This window comes from Narcine bancroftii, chromosome 2 (assembly GCF_036971445.1).
Source record: "Narcine bancroftii isolate sNarBan1 chromosome 2, sNarBan1.hap1, whole genome shotgun sequence".
Lineage (NCBI taxonomy): Eukaryota > Metazoa > Chordata > Chondrichthyes > Torpediniformes > Narcinidae > Narcine > Narcine bancroftii.
In genome coordinates, this window is record NC_091470.1 from 294,868,969 (window position 1) to 294,895,660 (window position 26,692).

Consider the following 26,692-nt stretch of genomic DNA (forward strand, 5'->3'; position numbering starts at 1 on the left):
TGATTTCTGTAAAACACCACTAGTTACAGGCCACCAGCCAGAATAAAACTCTTGAATCACTATCCTGTCTTCTATGGGCCAACCCAATCCCATGCAGTTATACCTTCTGGATCAGCACATATCTATTACCTATTTCTGTCTCAGATCTAAAAAATAACTTGGATCTGTACTAAACAGGACTTCAGGTTGGCTTTCGGATGAAGTAACAGTGTATGTTACTTGCTCCTGGTTACTTTTCATTTTCCTTCACTTTTACCTTTTTTTTAACAACCAAAGTGTTCCGTACATTTCATTATCAGCCTCTCTCACCCTACTAGAAGTGCTAAAGCAGGGAAAAAAGAAGAAATGCCAACCAGCTTAATTACGGAGACCATCACGGAGCTAATGGAGCAGCATAAGCAACAGTTTACGGAAGAATTTAAAAATGGCTTGGGCTGGATTGAAGATCAACTTATCTAGATCCGTTCAGTCGGTCAAGAACACGGTGAGCGGTTGTCATCTATTGAACTCAACTTACACAAATTGAGTGATCATGTTGAAGAAGAAGTGTGCTCCAGTCTAGCTAACACTAATTCGAAGTTAATGATGAGGGTCATTGATCTGGAAAGCAGGAGCAGAAGGCAAAATATTCGTATTCTGGGCTTGTCTGAGGCTTACAAAATTTTGGGCTTACAAAATTTTTTTTCAGAGCTGCTCTGCGAAGAGTTTGGGAGAGATCTTCTCACATCACTGCCTGAGATTGATAGAGCTCAAGCCGACCATGGATCAGAAACCACGATCTGTCACCAAATCAAGGATTCTATGATCTACGAAGCCCAACGAAGAGGGAAGATTGAATATCGTGGCCAACAGATCAGGATCGTCGAGTATTATTGCCCTGAAGTAATGTATCAATGTGCCAAGTACAGAGCTATTATGTTGGAACTTTATCATCAGCATTTTAAATCTTCATTGATACACCCTGCTTGACTCCGCATTGCAATCTCTAATGGTCGTAAGAAGTGGCTGAGTTCAGTGGATGAGGCTCAGAAGTATATTGATCTTCCTCCTGCATTGCACCATGTGAACTGTTATTTGATGACTGAGGCTGATAAATGACAGCTATTGTTAAGATTTCTGTCATTTACTATACAAGGTCCATTGGATGAAGATTGGTCGTTTTTAATTTGCGTTAATAATATACAGAGTGATTAATCCATTTGGATTGCACTTATGTAAAGGTTTCTCCTGGAATTGAATTCATTTTGATATTTAATTTTCATGACAAGAATATTGAGAAGTATACTTTTATTAAATTTTTTATTTAGTAAATTAATGTTGCTACTTATTGCACATTTTTCAAAAGATTGCATGAGAAACTTTGTAAATGATTTTTTTTTTGTTATGCTTGATTGAAGACTAAACATAATCTTGTTCTAATTAGAAGTGCAGAGAATATTTACATTTGACCCTGGGAGGGCAAGATAAAATGCTTAGCAGGAAGGTATTTGAGTGCATTTTATTTATGGGGAGCTTGATGTTGATTTTGTTCAGTAGATTTCTGGATGTGGGAGATGAGGGCTAGGTTGGGGAAGGTAGGGGAATGTTTTTCTAATGTTGCCATGGCACTGGGAAGTTTTATAAACACTAGCTTTCTACAGCCTATCTTCAATGTTGTTTTGATTTCATGTTCCTGGGGTTTAAATAACATGTATCTTAATCATTCCACATTATTAGCTTTTAATAATGGCTAATCGATTCATTTTTATTAGTTGGAATGTGAATGGATTAAACCATTTGATCAAAAGAAAGTGTTCCAAAATGACAAACAGCTTAAACTGCAGTTGCTTTCTTGGATTTGATAACTCGTCTTATGTCTCAGTGGAGAGGGCATTTCCATTCTACTTTTCAAGCTAAAAGCGGAGGTGGAGTTTCAATACTTATTAATCATAATATTCCCTTTGTTCAGAATAGAGTTGTATCAGATACAAATGGTCATTAAATAATTTCCCAGAGATAATAACATAATAAGATGGTAGTATTAGCTAATATCTATGCTCTTAATGTAGATGATGCGGAGTTTTTTGGACTTTTTTTTCATCCCTACCGGACCTGAGTTTATATTCTCTGGTTTTTGATGAGGATTTTAATTGCTGGTTAGATCCTGTTTTTGATCATTCCTCTCTTAACCCTGCTATAATGAGTAAGTCCGCCTTAGCAATTTATTCTTTTTTTTAATCAAATTAAGGTATTTCCGATGTTTAGTATATTTTTTTCATCCTAATAAGAAAGCGAGAGTATTTTTTTTATACATGTTCACCATACATTTTCAAGGATCAACTATTTTCTTATTGTTAACCAACTGATTTCACAGATCTGTTCTTGTGAGTATCAAAGTATTGTAATATCAGACCATGCCCCCATCATTTTATCTTTGTCCTTTTCTGACTTCCATCTAGTTGGTCACCACTGGCGTTTTAACTCGACATTGATCTCAGATAATGATTTTTTTGAAATTTATAGAGAAACAGATAGTCTTTTTCTTTGAAACTGATGCTACATAAGAAACTTCTAGTTTGATTGAATGGGACACCCTGAAAGCTTATCTTAGGGCACAAATTATTTCTTATAAATAAAAAAAGGAAGGCTAATAAAGAAAAATTAAAATTGATTACCCAAATTAAACGGATCAACAATATGCTCAGGTTAAAAATCCTGATTTATATAAAAAATGAATTGAACTAAGTTTGATCTCCTCTCAACACATCCAATTGAATGTCAACTTCTGAAGAATAAATCTCAGTTTTATATTCATGGAGATAAATCAAGTTAATATTTAGCTAATCAGTTGAGGGAATATGAAGCTAAGTGTCAAATTACAAAGATTCAAATGAAAAATGACAATATACAGATCATTCTGAGGTAAATTATACTTACAGAAAATTTTACTTGAGACCCTATACATCCGAATGGAGGACTTTCTGAATTGTATAAATATTCCTGCATCATCCTCGGATGATAGAATGAGTTTAGATAAGCTATATTCCAGGAGGAAATAGTTGTGGTATTTCTTTATTACAATCAAGAAAATCTCCAGGATGTGAAATATTCCCTGGGGTTTCTTTTAAATCATTCTCTCAATTGCTTACACCTCATTTAGGTTCTGCATTATCTGACTCATATAAACATGGTAAATTACTGGTATCGTTCAACAAGGTGTGTATTTCATGTATCAAAGAAAGGCAAAAATCCAGTGGAGGGTTCCTCTACAGGCTAATTTCTTTAATAAAGCGGATGTTAAAATTCTGGCCAAGGTTCTGGCCCATATATTGGAGAACATTTTGTTTTCAATTGTTTTGGAAGATCAGACCGGTTTTATAAAAAAACATTAATCTTAATTTAATGTTTGTTGCTTAAAGGATATTTTATATTTACCTTCCAATATACTCCCTGAATGTGTTATTTCTCTAGATGTTGAGAAAGCATTTGATCAGGTGGAGTGGAGGTATTTATTTATGATCTTAGAAAAATTTAACTTTGGACCATGTTTTATTACATGGATTAAATTACTGTATTCATGCCCTACTGCTTCAATTCTTACTAACTCTCAATTGTCTCAGCCTTTCAATTTGCAAATGTGTACCCGCAAGGTCCCCTTAAGTCCAATACTTTTTGATCTGGTTACAGAGCCATTAGTGTCCATTTTGGAAGTGCCAGGATATCTCTGTGATTTGGAGGAAGGAGATTGAACATAAAGACTTACTTTACATATCAGATCCTGATACTTTCTTTACCTCATATGATGTCACTATTTTCTCAATTTAGTCAGTTTTCCGGTTAAAACTTAAATTTACATAAAAGTGAACTTCTTCCGTTGAATGTGTCTGCTTCAGTGTACACTAGTTCTCCTTTTAAGATTGTGAGAAATTGATTAACCTATTTGGGCATCATAGTTACTAAGATCATAAACATCTTTTCTTAATATAATTTTTATTGAGTTTAACATTATAAGCATACATAATAAATGACGATTATATAATGAATCATTTGTATATAAGCAAATACTTACCGAGGTGAGAATGAAAAAAAATGAATAAGTTAAAAAATGTGCATATCTACATTAATAATTACTTGTAATAACTCAATCTAGTAATAAACATAATGAGTGCAACTATGTCATACCCATTGTAGGACTGTTATATTAAAATAAGGATAAAGAAAAAAGCCTAAAGAACTAAAAATAATTCTAATCCCCTCCCTCTAATCAAGGTTACCTTTTTTTGAGAAAAAGAAATCATTAATGATGTGGAATCACTGGTGACCCCTGGAGAATAGACAAAGAATTACCGGAACGCATAATACTATTGACTCTGCCGATTATATAAAACAAATTTTAAGACTGGGCTCCATAACTTCATAAATTGAAACTTTCTGATTGTAATTGTGTAAGATGGCATATCTTAGACAATTAAAAGCAGATATTGTTTTTTCTCAAAAAACCCATATAAGGCATTCCGATAATGATAGGTCAATATTTAGATGGAGTGGACAATATTTTAATTCATACTCAAGCCAAAATAAAAGGAGTTTTGATATTAATAAATCAAAATAATCCTTCATTATAGTATCTTAGATAAACAAGGACATTTTGTTATTTTAACAGGAAAATTATATAATAAACGTAGTTCTGGCTAATGATATAGATTTAAAAAAAATTTTTTTTATGATATATTTTTATTCTGTAATATTATTGTTTAATATCTCTGTATTAATTCATTACTTACTATGTATTTTTTTATATCTCTTTGAACTGTATGTGTTTATAAATTATAATAATAATAAAAAGATTGGAAAAAAAAATTGTTTTAATATTACCAGATTTAAATCAATATTCTTTGATTTTGGGAGGAGATTTTAAATGTTGTTTGAATACAACTTTAAATCACTCCTCTTCTGTAATAGTTTCCCTTTCAAAATCTGCTGGTATAATACATTCCTTTTTATCTAATTTTCGTATTACAGATGTTTGGCAGTTTTTTTAAACCCTACCTGTAGAGAATACTCTTTTTTTTAATCTAATGTACATCATTTTTATTCAAAGTTTGATTATTTTCTAATTGATAATCAATTAATCTCTCTGCCCAAATTACGTGAATACCAAGGAATAGTTATTTCTGATCATTCCTCAGTTATTTTTTTAAACTTTATTTATTCGTTCAAAAAACAAATCTTTCTTTTCTTTGGCTTGGCTTCGCGGATGAAGATTTAAGGAGGGGTAAATGTCCACGTCAGCTGCAGGCTCGTTTGTGGCTGACAAATCCGATGCGGGACAGGCAGACACGGTTACAACGGTTGCAGGGGAAAATTCGTTGGTTGGGGTTGGGTGTTGGGTTTTTCCTCCTTTGTCTTTTGTCAGTGAGGTGGGCTCTGCGGTCTTCTTCAAAGGAGGTTGCTGCCCGCCTAACTGTGAGGCGCCAAGATGCACGGTTGGAGGCGATATCAGCCCACTGGCGGTGGTCAATGTGGCAGGCACCAAGAGATTTCTTTAAGCAGTCCTTGTACCTCTTCTTTGGTGCACCTCTGTCACGGTGGCCAGTGGAGAGCTCGACATAGAACACGATCTTGGGAAGGCGATGATCCTCCATTCTGGAGACATGACCTACCCAGCACAGTTGGATCTTCAGCAGCCTGGATTCGATGCTGTCGGCCTCTGCCATCTCGAGTACTTCGATGTGGATGAAGTCGCTCCAATGAATGTTGAGAATGTAGCAGAGACAACGCTGGTGGAAGCGTTCTAGGAGCCGTAGGTGATGCCAGTAGAGGACCCATGATTCGGAGCCGAACAGGAGTGTGGGTATGACAACGGCTCTGTATACGCTAATCTTTGTGAGGTTTTTCAGTTGGTTGTTTTTCCAGACCCTTTTGTGTAGTCTTCCAAAGGCGCTATTTGCCTTGGCGAGTCTGTTGTCTATCTCGTTGTCGATCCTTGCATCCGATGAAATGGTGCAGCCGAGGTAGGTAAACTGGTTGACCGTTTTAAGTTTTGTGTGCCCAATGGAGATGTGGGGGGGCTGGTAGTCATGGTGGGGAGCTGGCTGATGGAGGACCTCCGTTTTCTTCAGGCTGACTTCCAGGCCAAACATTTTGGCAGTTTCCGCAAAACAGGACGTCAAGCGCTGAAGAGCTGGCTCTGAATGGGCAACTAAAGCGGCATCGTCTGCAAAGAGTAGTTCACGGACAAGTTGCTCTTGTGTCTTGGTATGAGCTTGCAACAATTAACCATAAACATGAATGTTATTTTTTATATATTAAAAAAAAGAAAAGAACCCCCCCCCCTTCAGCCAACATTCCCCAGTTATTATATCTTTGAATATTTATGATAATTGCCATATTAAAAAAAACAATGGAGATTTAACACTTCTCTACTTGCCAACTTGCAGATGAACTGCACAACAACGTTTCTTCTTCAAACTGAAGGACGACCAATATACTTTTCAACTTAGATTTTGTGGAGCAGCAAATTCAGCAAATTTTGCTCCAAATTCTTCCCCCAACGATGACTAACTTGATGATTGTTTGGGATGCAATGAAAGCATACTTAAAAGGGCAAACTATTTCATATGTGGCCAACATCAAGAAAAGGACAAACAAGGAAAGGCTAGATTTAATTAATTAGATTAAGCAAGTTGATCTACAATTTGCTCAAAACAAAAACCTGAATTTTATAAGTGAGAAGAGTTGAACTTAAAACTAAATAAACATCTTTTTAAAGAAAATGTTCATAATTTATTGAAGCATGTGAAACAGTCTCCCCTGTCTATAACTTTGGTTGGCCGTATTCATTCTATTAAAATGAAAATTCTCCCTAAATTTTTATACCTTTTTTCATCTATACCAATTTTTATTTCTAAATAGTTTTTGACTTGCTTGATTCAGTTATATCATCTTATATTTGGAAAGATAAGCATCCGCATATAAAAAAAAGTTTATTTACAAATATCAAAAAGGTATGGCGCTGCCTAACTTTGTTTTATTATTGGCTGGTCAATAAACGTAACCAAACCCTCTTTACTATCTTCTTCAGCATGATGTTGAAACAAGCCATGAAAGACCTCAACAATGAAGATGCTGTTTACATCCGGTACCGCACGGATGGCAGTCTCTTCAATCTGAGGCGCCTGCAAGCTCACACCAAGACACAAGAGCAACTTGTCCGTGAATTACTCTTTGCAGACGATGCCGCTTTAGTTGCCCATTCAGAGCCAGCTCTCCAGCGCATGACGTCCTGTTTTGCGGAAACTGCCAAAATGTTTGGCCTGGAAGTCAGCCTGAAGAAAACTGAGGTCCTCTATCAGCCAGCTCCCCATCATAACAACCAGCCCCCCCCACATCTCCATCGGGAACACAGAACTCAAAATAGTCAAACAGTTTACCTACCTCGGCTGCACCATTTTATCTGATGCAAGGATCGACAAAGAGATAGACAACAGACTCGCCAAGGCAAATAGTGCCTTTGGAAGACTCCACAAAAGAGTCTGGAAAAACAATCATCTGAAGAAACACACAAAGATCAGCGTGTACAGAGCCATTGTCATACCCATGCTCCTGTTCGGCTCCGAATCATGGGTCCTCTACCGGCATCACCTACGGCTCCTAGAACGCTTCCATCAGCGCTGTCTCCGCTCCATCCTCAACATTTATTGGAATGACTTCATCACCAACATCGAAGTACTCGAGCTGGCAGAGTCCGCAAGCATCGAATCCACGCTGCTGAAGACCCAACTGCGCTGGGTGGGTCACGTCTCCAGAATGGAGGATCATCGCCTTCCCAAGATCTTGTTCTATGGCGAGCTCTCCACTGGCCACCGAGACAGAGGTGCACCAAAGAAGAGGTACAAGGACTGCTTAAAGAAATCTCTTGGTGCCTGCCACATTGACCACCGCCAGTGGGCTGATCTCGCCTCCAACCGTGCATCTTGGCGCCTCACAGTTCGGCGGGCTGCAACCTCCTTTGAAGAAGACCACAGAGCCCACCTCACTGACAAAAGACAAAGGACGAAAAACCCAACACCCAACCCCAACCAACCAATTTTTCCTTGCAATCGTGCCTGCCTGTCCCGCATCGGACTTGTCAGTCACCAACGAGCCTGCAGCAGACGTGGACATACCCCTCCATAAATCTTCGACCGCGAAGCCAAGCCAAAGAAACATTTTGATTATATTTTCATAACTGAGTTGATTGTCCAACATGGGTTACAATGGAGCTTAACTTTGCTTAAATAGTATACTTAATAGGATTGTTCAAAAAACTGCTTGATATGCTCATGCTTAACTAATACTTTCAAGCCTAGCTGCAAACAATTGGAATAGCCTGAAACTTGAGGGCTATGAAAACAGAATTCTGAGGATACGTGTGTATGGTTCATTGAAAGTAGCAGAACAGGTTGGGAAAGGAGTTAAAAAATCATTATCGAAAGAGGTGTAGAGTGCAAGTTACAATGAACATTTATAAACTCAGCACTTCTTGGACCTTCACTCCCTTTTTCTTTAGTTAAATCAATTGACAATCCAGTTGTCAGATACTCTGAGAGTATGGGTTCAATTCAGGAAGCATTTGAGATTTCATGATTTTTTTCTTAAGTCTGATTTTATTCAATCACCTTTTCCAACCAGCTTTGCAAGATCCTATTTTTCAAATTTGGCACAGAAAGGGTATTGAATGTTTTAGACATTTTTTTAATAATAGTTTTACATAATTTTAGCAGCTCTATGAGAAGTTCAATTTACCAAATACTCTTTTAGATATTTGCAAATCAAGCATTTTCTTTAATCTCAAATACCTGGCTTTCCTCGTGGACCATTTTTGAATTATGAAAATTTTTAGATATATAATCTGAGTTATGTTGGCATTTTTCATTTCACATTAGTGAAGTTTATTGTTGTTTCTTTCTGCCATGCCACATTGTTGGGGAGATGGGGTTTTGATTAATTTTGAATTTTGTTTTTTTTTGTCTTTGTTTATTATATTTACTTTTTTATGTTAAATATGACTATGATGTAATATATATTGATTTGTGTAATTTCTTATGATTTACATTCGACATGAACTATGTACTGGTCTGGGTTTTTTATGTATAAAATCAATTTAAAAAATTAAAAAGATCTGTACTATACTGTTACTTATTTTCGTCACAGTGGAGCTTTTATGATCGCAGTTTTCTAATTTTGGAAACTTCAGGATAGAGGCAGTTTTTGGATATGGATTATGTTTAATCCAAGAATTGTCAAAAGAATAGTTGTCCTGCTCAGAAGAAGATGTTCATAGTCATTTTCTGTGGTCTGGCATTTTCTGCCATCCAGTTCTAGTCCTAAAGGTGCTGGACTAGAGAATTTCAACCTCTTGTTAAATGTTTCACTTTATTAACAGGACAAGTTGGATGCTATTGTGTGATTATATCATACTGTCCATGAAATTGATCAATATTCCATTCATTCTGTTTCCAGTGTTGGAGCTATTTCCCTAACTTCTAATTACATATCCACCAGACAGATCTTCTCAGTTTTATCACAATCTGTCAGCTGTCACCATTTAAATGTGTGTCATCTCCCAATGGAAGCTCATGTCAAATCTTAGAAACATTTGAATATGCCAATATCAAACATTCCCTTACAATCCCTGGTGAGCTCCAATGTGAAAAGAGATGAGGTAGTGTACCTAGCTGTCAGTGAATCTGTACACGTGTGCTGTGAGGTCTCTATTAATGCTGAGGTAAAATTGTAATCATGGAGAAGGGTTTTATTTTTAAATAAATGAATTAGATATGAAAGTTTGAAATGTAAAATTCAAATCCTCAGAAGTCCATATTTATACAAGGAAATATTGTTAGTGACAGAGAACTACAACCAATTGTAACAATGTTCACTTTGACCAGAACTGACGTACAAATTGATAAAAGTTTTCTGAATTGGTGAGGATGATGGAACAGGGTATAGTATACTTAAATAGGATTGTTCAAAAAATCTGCTTGATATGCTCATGCTTAAGTAATACTTTCAAGCCTAGCTGCAAACAATTGGAATAGCCTGAAACTTGAGGGCTTCGAAAGCAGAATTCTGAGGATACGTGTGTATGGTTCATTGAAAGTAGCAGAGCAGATTGGAAAAAGAGTTAAAAAATCATTATCGAAAGAGGTGTAGAGTGCAAGTTACAATGAACATTTATAAAGCCTTAGTTCAGCCACACTTGCAGTGCTCTTTGCAATTCTGAGCACAGCAGCTTATGAAAGGTAAATAGACTTTAGAGAGGTGTAGCTTGGATCACTTAAAATGATTCTAGGGATGAGGTACTTCAGTGATGTGTATAGACTGGAGAATCTAGAGTGTCTTTTCTGGGAACAGAGCAGAATATGAGGGGATCTGACAGTGTTTACAATCATGAAAAGTAGTGTCAGAAGAAAAGAAGAATTGTTTCCATTATCTAGGGGATATGGAATAAAGGTAGTTGTCGACGAAATAGAGATTACAGGAGAAAGGTTTTGTTAAGTAGTGAGTCAAGTGGTTAATGTCTGGCAAGTATTGTCATGGACTGTAGTGCAACAAAATCAAACAGAAGCTACCTAAGTATATGAAAGGAAGAATTTGTAAGGCTGCGACAAGAGGATGAGGGAACAGGTGTGAATGCAGTGCATTAATGATTTCCTTCCTGTAACCCTTCTGCAAATCTGTGGAAAATATATATTTTTAACCATAATAAAAGGGGATAGGGCGATATGTAATAAAATTATAATGAGCTCTCTCTAGGTATGTGTAAGAACAAAATTTGGTGCATTTGTAAAAAAGCAACAAGTACTGAGTACCTTCCGGTATTTTTTGTGTTAAGTGTTATCAAGTCAAGTTTATCATCATCTGATTGTAGAAGAACAACCCAATGAAACAGCATTCTCCAATCCTCAATGCAAAACATAACACACATACAGTTTAACGCTACATATGCAGAACAAGTATTCATAAATACAAATAAATAAATAAATAAATAGATATTGTTTTGTGAATACGAGAGTCTCAGATGATTAGTGTGACAAATTCCTTTGGACGTTCAGCATTCTCACTGCCCATGGAAAGAAACTGTTTCTCAGCCTGGTGGTGCTGGCTTTGATACTCCTGTATCTCTTTCCTGATGGGAGCAGTTGAAAGATGCTGTGTGCAGGGTGTAAGGGGTCCTCAACGATTTTACACAGCCTTTTCAGACAGCAATCCTGGTAGTAGATCACGTCAATGGCAGGGGAGGGAGACTCTCATGGTCCTCTGGGTTGACCTCTGATCCATTTCTCTGCTCCAACTGTACTACACTGTGATGCATCCAGCCAGGATGCTCCCAATAGAGCTCCAGTAGAAAGTTGACATGATGGTGGCTGGTAGCCTTGCCCACTTCAATCTTCTTGTATAATAATGTAATATTAATATATAATAAAATAATAAAAAATATTATGAAATATAATAATTTTCACTGACAATTTCCGTTGCAATTATACTAGAAAATTATACAATATTAAAAATTAATCTTGCATCTAGCAATGAGTTTAAAATTATTATGATGCTTGATGTGTTATTGTATTTTTAAATTTTCCATACTAGGCCGTAGAATTGAGAATTCCTGTAAACATGTCCCAAAAACATGTTCCCTACTGGAAAAGTTTCCTGAGTCAACGGGGTGTAAACGTGGACAGGTATGCAATTTTTTTATGTAGAAATGATTTATTTATTCAGTGCAGAATGCTGTATGAAGCTTTGCAACGATGTAAAAAGTTTCTGTTCTAAAATAACGGGAGTAATCTGTGAACTTTGAACAAAGGTATAAAAACTAACCTTAAATAGTCCAATTCCAGTTTGATTCAAAAGTAATTTTTTTGGTTGAAAATTTACTTAGCTCATACACATAAAACACTGATCACAGCTTTTAGGAATAATATTTATTACACTGATCTTCCATAGTAATTAAAATATCATTCACTTTGTGAAACATATCTTCAAGATCCCGACTGAGTCTTGGTACATCAGTAATCAGTCTGACTTCCAGAGTGCAAGTCATAAGATGAAATGAGAGGCTTGGTCGTTGTACCTCTCAGAAATACAAAATTAGGATGTCTAAATTAGAATGCTGTGTTTGCATGAAGGATGGGCCTAGCCTTAAAATTCTCAACTTAACACAAACATTTAACCACATGACAGGGGGGGGGAAAAAAATTTGTGCAACACAAGGAGAATTAAATGTCCCAGGTGCTCACATCAAACATAGCGTGATGGTGTCAATTCTGATTCTTTGTAGATGTTGCTCAGTTGTTGAACCAGTGAGCCTGGTTCATCCCCAAAATATACAATGTGCATTCAGTGTTGCAACATCATCAATCTGTGATTGGCAAGTGTCACTTCCTTGCTCTAATCTTGAGTGTCCATTATTGATTTTAATACCCTATTTTTGCACATACTTATGGTCTGAATCTAAAAAATGAAAGTGAGTTATAGTTGTCACAGAGTATGTGATATTTGTGCACATGCAATCAAATACAAGGATCAGGTTGTTGCTGATCCCTCCTCTTGTGTCTAGGAGTTCTTTCTTTTTATTGTTTTAGATTAATAAACATAAGAATAATACAGAGAGAACAGGATTTCATTAACAATGGTTGACATTTACAAACACAATCGCTTAAAGGCCAAACATGAATCAAATTTTATTATAAAAATATCCCCTAACTAAGAAACAAAACAAAAAAGAAAAAAAGCTGGGGTACCATATTTCAGCAGTTAAACAATTATTTTTGTGGTTAATTTCACTCCTCTACACTCGCAAACAAAATGGTGAAAGGGATCAACTGGCGTCATATAAAAATGTTGAATAAATGGCCTCCATGTTTCTTCAAAATTAACCAAAGGGTCAACAGTACCACTTCTAATGTTTTTTCTAGATTTAAACATGCTATAGTTAATGGGAAAACCATTGAAATATAGTAGGTGGTTTAGGGTCTTTCCATCTGAGTAGAAAGGATCGCCTGGCTATTATGAGAAATGCTGTCTCACCACCTTGTACAGTCAGATGACAACGAACTTGAATGTGACCTTGAGCATTAGCAGCATCTTGCACCCTCCCCATTTCAATGAAATCACATGACAAGCTGAAGGAAATAAGTAGTGAGAGTCCAAAACTGGTTGTCCAAAATAGGATGAGATTGTAGGTCAATTAGCAAAACTGCTGAAACAATATCAAAAATACCTTTGCAATATTTTTTCAAGGAAGGGCAGGACCAAAACTTGTATATCAGGGAAGCCACCTCAGAATGGGAGTAAAAATGAGCTAGCTTGTCATTGCACAGAAGGCCCTATAAACCACCTTAAACTGTATCAGAGTGTCGAGCACACATTGAAGAAGTGTTCACTAATTTAAGAATTTTCTCCCATATCTCTATAGGTAAAGGTATCTGGAGTTTTCTTTCCCATTCATAGAATAAATTCTCCAATCTCTAATCACCAGTTCCTGGAACTCTTAGCTAGATAACTCTGCCACAGGCAGAGTAGGAGGTACTTGAGGAGGGGAATTGGGAGGTGATGTTCTTCCACTATTTGGACTAGTCTTCTATGTGTGCCTGACAAATGGACTCTAGGATTTCAGTGCCATCCTAAATTCTTCTTCTCCATTTTTAGGCCCATAGGTCAGGTAGAATAGAACACTTTTCAAGGAGATTTAAGAACATCCTTGAATAGTTTCTGCAGTCAAGTTGGGAATCCCTTGTCAAGGTGAAGCTTGAGCACTAAAAATTGTCATCACACATCCAAAATATGGCCCGCCCAGCAGAGTAAACTGAATGTAGTTAGGATCTCAATGTGGGAATGTTGGCCTATGACAGGGTACTGTCTATGATTTGCTTGTGCATCCATTGGAGGATTTGACAGATATGACATTGTTGATATCTCTCTCTTCTAACACAGAGGTTGCCTGTACATTTTATTAATGGTCCTTGGTCAGTAAAGATCGAATAGCGAACTGAGTAAAATAAGCCATTTATTGGAGTCCCAAGGCAGATCACCCTATCTAATATGCATACAGAATAGCTGCACAGGAATCAGTTAGTATATTCCTTATCAACACTTAACTGATGACTAAAATTAAATATGTTTGGAAATTTGGAAAGGGAGAGCAACAGAAGTGGGGTACGTTAAAGGATGTTCAAGCTCTGCGTCTGGAGTCTTGGAGTGAACAATTATCAATTAGAAAGCCCTCCCTGAAGTAGTTTCACAGTTGATAGCATGCTTTTGACCCTCAGCCCTGTCCTACTTTCTCCCATTTAATACGTTGCCTGTGAATCAATAAGATGCACTTAGTGATTCATTTGAAAAGCAAATCAATCAATAGCACATCAAGGTCAGTTCAGCTTTAGACAGTTTTGAACAAGGACACAGTGTCCCAGAAAGATGACTTAGAATGTTGTTGGAAAAGACAATGATTGAATCTTTATCCTCACTGGATGAAGATCATTTTCCTGAAAAGGAATTTTTTTTCCATCCACAGCAAAGAGATTGACAAGGGCTATAGGGAATAAGCATTTTTAAGTCCAGTGAAAGATCAATAGATTAAACATGACTTTTTTCCTCCAAGGAGGTTCTGTAGACACTTCTCCCTATATCCTTCCATTTATTTTTGTTCAAAAAAAATAACCAAATATATAGCATCTGCTTCAGTGATGCATCCTAGTAACACCATGTCCATTTGGATGTGGCTGGTAATGAATGAGGCAAATAAGTTGCCCTATTGAACCAGTACAATTGTATACTGAAGGGCCTCCCGCAGTACTATTAGGAAGGGAGTTCCAAAATTATTATCAGCATTCTTTCATTGTTACATTGTAAGATGCAAGTTAACTATTGAAAAGGAAAAATCCTAAGTAAATGGAATTAATTAGAATAAGGATCATTGCAATACAGTGAGAGTGGATTGGCCCCAAGTACATTGGATACAGGCTTGTAACAGACCTTCAACTCCCCTTTTTTTATTTTTACCATTAACCTATGCTAACAGGTCATTTATAGTGGCAAATTAACCAACGAGCACATCTGGGGAATGTGCAACATCTGGAAACATCCAGGAGGATATGGAGATTACATGCAAATTCAACACAGGCAGTGCTAGGGTGAGGATCAAAATGTAGAGGGTCGGATTTTGAGTACATTGCAGCTGCACCCATCCAGGCAAGAGTATTACATCATACTTCTGAGCCTTGTAGGTATTGCAAGGGATTTGTGAATGAGATAAGCAGTCACTTGCTGTAGAATATCTAGCCTATGACCTGCTGTCAGAGTCACAGTATGTTGTTTAATTTCAAGGAAAGGTGGCTAAGTGTTTTCTTGTTCCTTGACTTTATTATGTAGTAAAGATTGACTGCAAACATTCTTATCACCTTCCGTTCTCTTGCCTAATTTCCTCTATTTTTTTAATCTTTCGATGTAGTTAATAAACTGACAACCATTTGGTCAGGTCTGCTCAAAATTTCAAATTCAACAAGCCTGAAGTTTCTATTAATCTCCCCCAAATGTATGACTAACCTCCTTTTCTCAAAGACTACATCTTGCTTGCATCTCAAAGATCTGAGAATATCTCTTGATTCTGCTGATCTCACAAATTATACTCCCTCTTGTTTATACATTGTCCATTTTACACCAATGAAGCATTGTTTTGGTGTTTAACAAGTTTAGTCATAAAAATATCTACATTACTGATCAGCAAATTTATTTAGTTGCTCCAATTTTTTTCTCTAATTCTTATTGAGGTATAATTTTCTATATTGAACTATTAGCCTATTGGCAAGTTATCTAAAAGATGTAACTCCTGATTCTGAATGCACAGGCTCCTTTTTTTTTCTTGGTTCTTAAATTAGGGCCACGAACTTGGAGATCTAGGTTACATTATTGTCACCCAATTGTTAGAACATGCTATTTGTTCACTTTAAATTAGTAACTATTTTTCTGGTCCCAAGTGTTCCTTCCTCGTGAGCTTTTCAGATCTGATCACTTGAGTGCTGCCTGTTTAAAAACCAGGATGGCTAATTGCATATGTGAAGGAAAGTAAACTTCATGCTGTAAATGTGTCCAGGAAAGTTGACTTTATGTTTATTACTCTCAATGTGTTGGGTATGAAACAATTTACACAATTTGTGTTCATTCTGGACAGGCTGTACTAACTAGAGATCTCAATTGTTAAAAATAGCTGTGCTCCCAAAACTGGTGTGCTGCATTCTTTTGAGTTTTGTTTTCTAGCTTGAGATATTATTAAATCTAGGCTCAGTTATCAGTTTTTGCGGAAAGTTTCCATCCAGACCCATAACTGCAACTTAGGCATTAAACGCCAAAGTTTGGAGCTTAAAATATAAGCCTGAACAGCATTTTTCTGTCCTGTGTTCAGAAGGTCTTTAAAAGCAATACTTAAGCTAATTAAATATGATCTTCCTTTTTTGTCCATGCTGATGGTTCATTAACAAATTCATATTATCCAAATAATCACCCAATCAATCTCAAGATCATTTCAAAGATCTTCCCAACAACAGATGTTGATTGTGTGTTTTCCAGATGTCACCCAATTCCTAAACCTCTCTAACCTGAGCAGTTTAAGTCCTATCCTTTTTGATTTTTATGTGCAAGTTGCCTATATTTGAAAGTTTTGTTAACCTTTAATCTTCTTTTATTTATTATAGTGACTTCTCATGGGATTTGTCCTGGCAAACACTGCTTTAGTTATGGAATGTTAATAATAAAAATGTCAGAATTATTTTAGTCTACCAATGCACACTTGTCATCGGAAGCTAGTCAAGGTCAGTAATAGGTTGTAAATGTAGCGATCCAGTATTTCATTTATTAGTCTACATTCTTTTTAGATTAAGTATTCAATCATGCAGCCAGGGACTCACGTGTGGCCTCATACTGGACCAACAAATTGCCGACTAAGAATGCACCTAGGCCTGGTTATTCCTAAACAGGGATGTAGAATACGCTGTACTAATGACACCAGGTAAGGAGTTTCTTCATTTTTACTGTTTTGACTGAGGAGCAAATGAACAAATTATAGGAATAATGTAATGTTTTGTTGTTTTAGGCAAGTGTAATCAACATGCTCCAATAACAAAAAAAAAGACTAGTCACAGATGAGTGCTGTTATGCATATTGTGCCGGAAATGTTGTACTTTTTCCCCAATCTACTTATGTAATTCCATTGTTTCCTTCTTGAAATTTGCAGAACAGTTGTGGAAATTGCACTTTAGCATAGCATCCCATTCTCTAAACTTCCTTTACATTTACATTTGAAGTAATTCACTGTGCTGTAGATTGCCCAGGCAGAATATGAGGTATTTATTGTTCCTCAAGTTTATGTTGGACCTTAACCCCTCCCAACCTGTTCTTGTTGAAGGGTTCCGTCCTGAAATGTCAACAATTATTTTACTTCCACTGATCCTACTTGACCTGCTGAATTCCTCTAGGAGATTCTGCTTTGCTCTGGATTCCAGTATCTACAGTCTCTCATGTGTCTCAATGTATTTGTGGGATTTGAACAATAATGTGTCAGACCTATGCCCAAGTAACAATATTTTTGGTATTCTTTCCATTTAAATTAATAGAAGCCTTGTTTGTAAGGTGTAAATGTTTCCATGGTCTGAATTGTGGAACCTGCCAATTGAAATGCAGGTACATTGTTATTGCTGGTCATTTCCCCAATCCCAGAATTACTGATAATTAGGAAAAGTATTTGTTTTCCTAACATCCATATCACTCTTCCAATCCTGTTCATAAATTTCTATGCTGAAGTATTAGCTCAGAATTTCCCACCCATAGCAGTACTAATGGTGGGACTGACCCATTTTTCTCAATGCTTCTCCCAGTTTCCATTATTGGCATCAGCCTCTAATAAAGGCAGCATCATCCCCCATGTTGCTACCTGTCCCTGCATCACATAAGTGTAACACAGCAGCACAAAACCTGGACCCACAAACTGTCGTCCAAGAATAATTCTTGGCTTTGGTAATACTGAGCCTGTTCCAAACTTAAGAACAGTCACCATTAAAATGAATGGGAGAAATTTGCTGCCAGCTGAAAGGTAGCAGTTTTAATTACTAATTTTAGATAGTGTTACAGATAGTTTAATTTAAAGTGTATGAGTTTTTACTTGTGCGTTAATGTAAATATTTTTAATCAAATTGAAAGTATTCAATGATATCCACAAACTATGGAGAATATTGATATCTGAATACCCTGATGACAGGGTCTCAGCTGGACACAAAGTTGTTCTGTCAATGCAGGAGGCAGTCTACACTTTAAAGTGTTTTCGATCTGGGATTCCAGGAGAAGTCTGCATTTGACACCACAATGGAAAATACTGCAAGGCCCAGATCTGCTAACCAGTAATTTTGTGGCAAGGCTACCCTCAGTTTTTGATAATTTTCAAAACTTCAAGTTTAATGAAGTGTGCACGCAGCATACACTTAAGTACAAGAGAGTCTAAAATGGCATTGGATCCTATCTTATGGTATCTCAATGTAGGAAACATTTGAATTCCTTGTAGATAATATCTCTGTAATCTTCAATATTGCTTTTCAGCTGATGTAGATCCAAATTCAATGTTGACCTGTTTTTGCAGAGAATGGAAGGAAGGAAAAGTGATCATCTTTGACGATTCTTTTGAGCATGAGGTCTGGCAGGAGGCTGTCAGCTATAGACTTATCTTCATCGTGGATGTGTGGCACCCAGAGCTGACAGCCCACCAGCGAAGAACACTTTCACCAATCTAATAGCATGAATGGGATAGAAACTGATGAAGGAAATGTTGACCTAAGTTGAAGAAATGGTTGTAATTATGAAATGTATGGGGAGTTCTATTTTTTTTAAATTAAACTCTTAGTACAGGTGAGTTTTAAGAGGTTAATTAATGATGTATTTTGAAGAGAAAGAAAATCAGTTGTTAAATAGGACTCCAGGAGTGTTATCAAGAGGACATTTATTTTATATTGGGTAATGCAAACAAGTTCTGTCCTCATCCAATTTAAAAAATACAAAGACCAAGGGATGAGATCTACCAAGGAAAGTGTAGCATGGCATTCTTTTCTGATCAGAATTAGAACAGTTTCAATATACTCAACTTGGATCATTTGTAAAAAATCAAAGTGAATATTTGGTTTTTCACCATATTACATATGGTGATGACTAATTTCATTTTACAGATATTCACAAGTTTCTTGAACTTGGATATTAACCAGTTACATTGAAGATAATCTATGCTTCTCATTATTTTAATTTGTTCCTATGTGTGTATTCTTCACAGATTTACCTGGAATAAGCAATTTCTTTATCAGCTTACACTGTTAAATGATTGATTTGGGTACCACTGCACCTTCTGACCAATTACCAAGAAATATTAATTTAGATGGTTTTGGCCAATTTTTCAATTTTGAATTTTATTTTTGTTTACACAATGAATGCTATTCCCCTCAATGGGAAAGCTGTCTTTGAGAAGTTATTAAGCCTGACAGTATAAGCGAGATTGATTAACACACAGAGTTGAAATGACATGATCACTGAAGCATCCTGTTAACAGATGTAGCTGTGCTTATACTTAGCCTCCCCCACACTGCGCTTAGTAGCGCATCCAACGTCATTTCCCCAGCAGTATCACAAGTGTTCACTCTCAAGAGGAGCTGAAATTAACCTACATCTTGCAAGTAGTTTAAGTTTCTTTTCAATGTTGCTTGCTGCATTTATAAAAGTGATATTGTTTTGAATGTAAAATTTTATGTAGTCTGTAAAAAGAACTCAAACTGCCTCCCCACAAGAATTTAACAGCTCTAGATGTCAATGTTGAACTTTTTAGCATGACAAAAATGAACAAATGCCAATGTGAGAAGCACAGTCATCCAATAGATAGCTGACGCATCTGTGCAAAATGCCAAATAGCAGATGGCTTGTGACAACCATAATACATCTACAATAAAATGACCATATGTTTTTACATTCAAATTTATTACGCTAAGTATAAATGACAGACTTTATATTACAGGGGCAAGACTAGGAGGACTGAATTCACCACATAGGAATAATCAAGATAATTTTGTCTCAGAGCAGTTATGTGAGCAGTCAGATCCCATAGAGAGAGGAGGATTACAAGCCAGTCCAAAAGTGGGACGAGGCCATTTGCAATTATTTATTCATACATTTTGGCACACCACATCAATTGCATAACATTGAGGAAAGCTGTGCCTTAATTTAAAATGTTTAGTGCTACTGTGATTTTAAAATATCTTGCTTATTACTGTATATAGAATTCTGTTCGCCGAAGTCTGTGAATGTCAGCTTTGGATTTATTGACTGAGCTACCCAGAGGATTTGAATGGAGCTGCACAGACGAGGGGAGCTTCTTGTTTCTGTTGATCTGTTTTATTGTTGTCTATTACTTCCAAGAGGATTTTATTGGAGTCCTGGATAATGCAATTCTAATTGAATTTCCTAACTTTGTATTACTCTGGTATCTCTTGTGTATCGTGGCTTTGTTCTATTTATCACTTTTCTGATGCACTGATGGCTAAAATGGTACCGAGTCCAGTCTTCCACTGATTAGACAACTGTTTATTGTCAGGGCAAAGCCAAAAATGGAACATCAGAGTGATCTTCAATGAAATTTAAAGCAATTTTCTATTTAGTTTTTCACGTTACAAAGGCAAGTCATCTCTTTGTACCCATAAATTAAACCATTGTGAGTAATTTAAAAGACTTTATAATATTTGATAAATTGATCATCAAAATGTGTGTACATGACATTTAAATAATCCATGTTAGCTATCATAAGATGTTATATTTTTGTAGAGAACTGACATTGAGCAGATAATCTGTTTCCTTTCCTGACCCCAATCTTCAAATAAATTCTAATTTACTATACCCAATAAGATGATCAGAGGTCTAGTTCAGTTTTGGGAAGAATATCATCGTCATTTATATTAGTCTTTTAAAAAAAAAATACATCAAGCATTTCTGTTTCAGATGACTACTTGGTGTAAGTCGAAAGAAACATGTGGGAGACAATCTTCTGCTTTATTAACTGGGAACAAGTAGATGAGATTTTATTTTTGACTTTTTTGTTCTTTTTGTCTGAGTCCATCGTGAATGCACTGCAATTCTTTTTGGTCCTGTCATTGGCATGCTGGGACTTTAATTCTGAAGTCAACACTACTGTATTATTATTAGATAAAATGGATTTTCTCTGAGTATTATGCGCGTGTATTATAAGTACTGGTATCATGTCAAATTGATTTTTTGCTTACATGAAAATAGACATGGATTTTTAACCGGGAGTACTGAAGTTTCTAAGGAAACTCTTAAGAGTTCTAGAGTTTGATTTTTGTTTTATAAATGTGTTTCATGTCTTCTTCACAGATACCCTTTAATGAATTAAGCAAAGTCCAGCTTTGCTTTTATTTTAAATACTTTTTTAGTTTTGAAACAAATGGAAAATATGGTACATTTTTGAAAAATATTTTTTGAACAAAATGAAATCACCACTTTTGTAGCACAAAACCTGAAACAAAGACAAAATGTCAGAAAAAAAATTAGCAGGTCAAGCAGGCATCTCTGGCAAGAATAATTGAGTCATCATTCTGGCTTAGTGACTGATGCTATCTGGCCTGCTGAGTCTATCTGGTATTTTCTGCTTTTGCAACAACCACATTTATTACAGATAGCAAAACTCCATCTCTAAATGTAGAAAGTTATTTGAAATGAAAATTTCTATGCTTCTCACACAAGTTCGGCTTTAGGTTTTTACACATCTCACATTGGATTAGTAAACATTTAATTATGATAATGCTGGGAGGAATGTCTGTGACCTGCTAATTAACACAAAAGCTTTGTAATCTGCTGTACATCATTAATCTTAATGTTTCCCAAAATAAAACACAAAACTACTTGAGTAATTCTTTTTATTTGTCCAATTAACTAAGCCGCTTAGTGGTTGGCAAAGTTTGCTTCATTTACTGAATTTAACTAAAATACATTGAAAGATGTTTGGTGTTCAGAAAATAAATAGTAATGGATCTTTTGAATCTTTGGCACATTAATAAATGTTTTTTTCATCCTGCCTTCTGTTTTTGAGTTTTCCAATCTGATATTGAAATATAAAAACACAGCCTTTCTTTGGAAGGCACAAATATTACGTGCCAGTTGTCAAAATCTAAACAGTTCTGCATTGATGAACTTTTCTCTCCTTTCTTCCAATATCTATCATCCTTCCAGGGTTACTGTTGGTAACACGGCAGATAGAAAATCCTTCCTCAATCTTATTTTTAAAAATATTTCATTTTTTAATCAATTCTGACAAGAAAGCCGATGATACCTGAATTTTGCCATTTTTATGGAAAAAAATGTAACTGAAAGCTACTTGATTTAAGCAAATCCTCTGTGAATGCACCTCTGCGATCCAGCCACGTAGTTAACATTTAGTTCAATCCAGAGCCAGGAGTGGCTGGGTGTTGTCGTCATCTCTGTCTTCATGTTTCAGCACACCTGGTTCCACCACAGACTGTGACCTGTAAGGCAGACACATCAGGTGGCATGTAAACAAGGCTTAAAATGATGAAAAGTATCTATTCCTATCATTCCATTTCTATGTAAGAAAGAAGCATGCTACTTTATTGTTATGATGGTATAATTATTGCTACAAGCTAAATGAAACAAGTTGGAAATTAATAATGGAAATTCCAATATTAGTAGTGGTACAAGGAACATTTATCTCAATTATTGATTCATCTGTCCAGCAACTGGAAAGGTATTCAAGTTTTATCAAATACACCCGTATTATATCATTGACCAGTAACAATGCTCTGTTGCAAATATTGTTTCAATTATAGTTTACAACATTTATATTTTATGTATATGTACATATTTTATGCTGAATCCATGTTAGTTGCAAGTGCATGTTGTATGTAATAAGATGGAGTAAAGACAAGGAAATAAAACAGTAATAACATTTTAAATACGGGCTTTAAGGTTTCTAACCAAATTTCTCTTTCTTGTTGTCGTGAGCTGAGCAATTCTAAACTGAACAGTCTATGAAAAGTCCATGAGTCTACTCAGTAAGGACAGTGGCCATTACAGCTCCAAGTTGTAAAGTCTATGAAAACATATGTGATTTTTGGTCTCTGCTGAGTAAGTTGATGTCAGCTAAAGGGGTGCTATTAAGCTAAAGGTTGGGAGGGTGGGGTGGGGGAGACAAGATCGAGGAAGGAAAAAGGAAATCGTCCACATTTCCATTAATAATCACAACTTAGCCAGGGATGCCAAATAGGTATGAACACGAAGTGAGAAACCATTCCTTGATGATTGAGTCGCTTTATAATTTTAATTAATTCATTTTGAAGATTGTTGGGTGGTAAGCATTATTCCATTAATAGAATAAGTTCACTCTATTTTGTAACAGTGGGTCATATTTCTTGCCTAAAGCCAAAATTTAGGGATCAGTTCAAATGTTACATCATTTTTGTACATTTTGCTTTTCTTTGAAATGGAACATTGACAAAACATTAAAGGGGCTAATTGCCGTCAAGAAGAATAATCTTCCAATGAATTTATCTGAAAATGCGTGTAACTTTTTCTCTTCACCCTCCAAGTTAGCAGGAACCTCTAGCAAATGTATTTGAAATTTATCTCAGTAGTATTGCAGTAAAACACCTCATGCTTATTTTGATGCTTCTGACTAGGAGTTAGCTAAAATCTGTCTGCAGAGCAAATCTTGGGAAATAGGAATGTAATCGATGGGCAGGATCATGGGCTGACACCAGCAGACTAGATTAATGTTGTGCAGAGCCTGGGGAGTCATCAACTTTCATCTCCATCCTCAGATATGTGGGGAAATACAAAAACTTGCATGTTCTTCAGTGGCCTCTAGGGGTCCCTTCAGGCTGTAGGTTACCTCAAAAAAGTGGGCATTCCAATTAATGGAGTATTCAAAATGCTTATTTATGATAAAATTATGATTCACAGTTTTAAAAACAATTTAAAGCCTTTCTTATGAGTATTTTTCTCTATTCACAGCACTGACTGAGTACATCATGGCTCTTTAAATGCCAAATATAACTTTCTACCTCTCCTCATGACCCTTCTTCATGTGTGAGTTTTGGCAAAATATTGCCTGGTTGTTCACCTACGGCACAGCGGGACCTGGCTCTGATCACACACCTGACTGGATGCATATTTTTTGGTAAATGTCATTGGGTTTCTGTTGAGAGTGGGAGACCAAACTTGTTTATTTTGCCAAGACTTGTGCCAATCATTGCAGTCCAGTTACCTGCTGTTCATCTCTTTCCAATGGATATCGGCTCAGTCCATTAATCAAATTTGGAATGCAGTGATACTTTAATCATTTCAGTATTTGTTTGCATGATTTGAAACACTGTATCAAGTATCAAGTAGTCCTCTTACTTCCCAAGAGCCTTTGTATGTTTGACCATAGCCAATCAACAATTCTTACTTTAGGTGCATATTTGCTGGAAGCAAAATAAATAATTATTGAGTAAATTGTTTCCGGAGCCTAGAAATCGGATATCATGGAACCACAGTTTTGTGCATAACTCGATCCAATTGCAAAGAAAATTAAATCTAATTGAAATCTGGAACCGTGCAATTTTCATTCAGCGCCTTCATCGCACACATGTAGTGACATCCAACACTGAGCCGTATACCTCGATGCCCTTTTGGTAATGTCAAGGACTTGCCTTGTTATCAGCACCCCAATTCAAAACATGCTATTCAAGTAGCATGTGGAAAGCAAATCCAAGTTGATACCTCAGGTGGATGATCTGTGATCAGTTGTTAGTTGCAGGGAGAAGTCAGGGTGGGGGGTGGGGGTGGGGGCAGGGCAGGAGAGAACAAAAGGGAGGAGCTGTGTTAGAGTGAATTCCAGGAGATTTGGAATATCACGTGATGTTAAAGGGAATGGGAAAATAGAAGGTATGTAAACCTTGCTCAGGAGGTCCTCTATCACCTGTGCTCACCAGAGCTGACTGGATATCTTGACTACCAAGCCATACCAGAAACATTTGGGAAGAGTTAGGTGATAAATATGTGGTTGGTGAAAGAAAAGCTGGAATGCTATATGGCAGGTAACATCAATGGAAAGAAAAAGTTTGTTTCTGGTCTGGGACCCTTTGTCTAGGAGCAGAGGTTATTGGTGATGGTTGACTCTTCCCACCCTTGCATCCATTGGTAGGATGAGAGGTGACTGTGAGAGACCAATTTAAAGATGTTCTCAAAGGCTCCTTGGAAAGGTTACAGTGTCATGACAGGCCCATGGAAAACTCTCACATGGCCACTCAAAATGAGGAAGGAGTATTGACCACTTTGAATCCTTCGCATGTAGAAATCAGTGTAAATGGCGGAAGAAGCACATCAACTTTCAAACCACCCACCTGCCCCATAAAGGACTTTGCCCCATCTACAGCAGCATCTGCAGGTCACAAAATTACATTTTATCCCTGAGTGATTCCCTAAAACACATGGACAGTGTCAAATGAGAGTCTGCAGATACTGTGATTGTAGTAAATGCACAGAAGTGCTGGAAAGACTCAGCAGGTCCCACAGCATTAGAGGAGGAAAAGATGTATTACCAACATTTTGGGTCTGGGCCTGGGCCCTTTGTCAAGGTAAGAGCAAAAAGCAGACAGGCCAGCACTTCTGTGTATTTAATGCATTGAAGATGCGGTTTATTAACAATTTCAATTCCTGGGCTTGACATCTTGGTCCCTACACTTGGCTAATGTTGGTAACGGTGCCAGATGGTGGTGCTGAATGTGCATGGAAGGGCTTGATTGTGCAAGGATGGTTCAGCAGATTCAATACTCCATGCCTCATCTCCCATTGAATTTCCTAGCAGCATGCCTTTCAAGGTGCATGTCCTTTGGAATAAAGACAAAAATTTTGATGTTATTTCATTGAATGTTTCAATTACAAGATATGGACACAGAAGCGAATAGTTCAACTCCTTGAGCCTGCTTCACAATTCACCACTATGTTGGCCTCCACTCTTCATCCCAATAAGCCTTTGATTTTTTTTTTGTTCTCCCCATTGTGAATAGAACCAGCTTAATATCTTTACATGCACAGTTCTCAGGGGCAATGAATTCCAAATACAAATTTTTCAGTCTTATGAACCCTAAATGTTGATTTTCTATTCAATGTGGACATGAGGAAAGGGAAAATCGTTTTGCATTTGCTGTATACTTTGCTTGCCTCCTACTGAGCCAGTGGTTTCCTTAGAATGGAATTAGCAGAAGGTTGGGACCATTTATCTCCATCTTCACACGATTAAAGGGAATGTGATTAATGACTAAGGACAGTGGTACAACTGGCTTTTTAAAAACATTTGCAAAATTACCCACCAAGGTGCAATTTACCAAACATTTTACAGCTGCTTTTAGTGACCCTCTGTTGGATGTATTAGTTACATACACATAGATTCACATATTTCTAATGTTTACACAGTTTGAACTGTGGCTGCTTCCGAAAGTACAGAAAGAACACAACAGAATATTTTCAGATATATTTCCAAAGACTATGATGGGTTGCAATCTCAAAATGGAAATTTGTTTTCAAATCAAAATCAAGGGGACTTTCAAAAGTAAATAAAATTGAACTCGAGATGAAG

General features: G+C 36.5%; 2 protein-coding genes across 4 annotated transcripts in view; one reads left to right on the forward strand and one right to left on the reverse strand.

The window, feature by feature from the left end:
* Nucleotides 1-26,692, forward strand: part of unm_hu7910 (un-named hu7910) — a 71,331-nt gene that overhangs the window by 42,033 nt on the left and 2,606 nt on the right. The window contains exons 12-15 of the mRNA XM_069915695.1: nucleotides 11,614-11,705; nucleotides 16,896-17,029; nucleotides 18,650-23,199; nucleotides 24,085-24,250. Coding sequence (XP_069771796.1) covers nucleotides 11,614-11,705; nucleotides 16,896-17,029; nucleotides 18,650-18,800 — 377 coding nt within the window. The 3' untranslated portion in view covers nucleotides 18,801-23,199; nucleotides 24,085-24,250. The remainder of the gene's footprint in view (nucleotides 1-11,613; nucleotides 11,706-16,895; nucleotides 17,030-18,649; nucleotides 23,200-24,084; nucleotides 24,251-26,692) is intronic.
* LOC138755435 (clavesin-1-like) overlaps nucleotides 18,990-26,692 on the reverse strand; it is a 73,118-nt gene continuing 65,415 nt past the window's right edge. For 2 of the 3 annotated variants that reach the window (XM_069921410.1, XM_069921407.1), the window contains one exon: nucleotides 25,775-25,943. In XM_069921410.1, the coding sequence (XP_069777511.1) occupies nucleotides 25,802-25,943 (142 nt within the window). In that variant the 3' untranslated portion in view covers nucleotides 25,775-25,801. Of the gene's footprint in view, nucleotides 22,581-25,774; nucleotides 25,944-26,692 lie in introns of those variants that run through there. The other variant, XM_069921409.1, reaches the window with a different exon arrangement.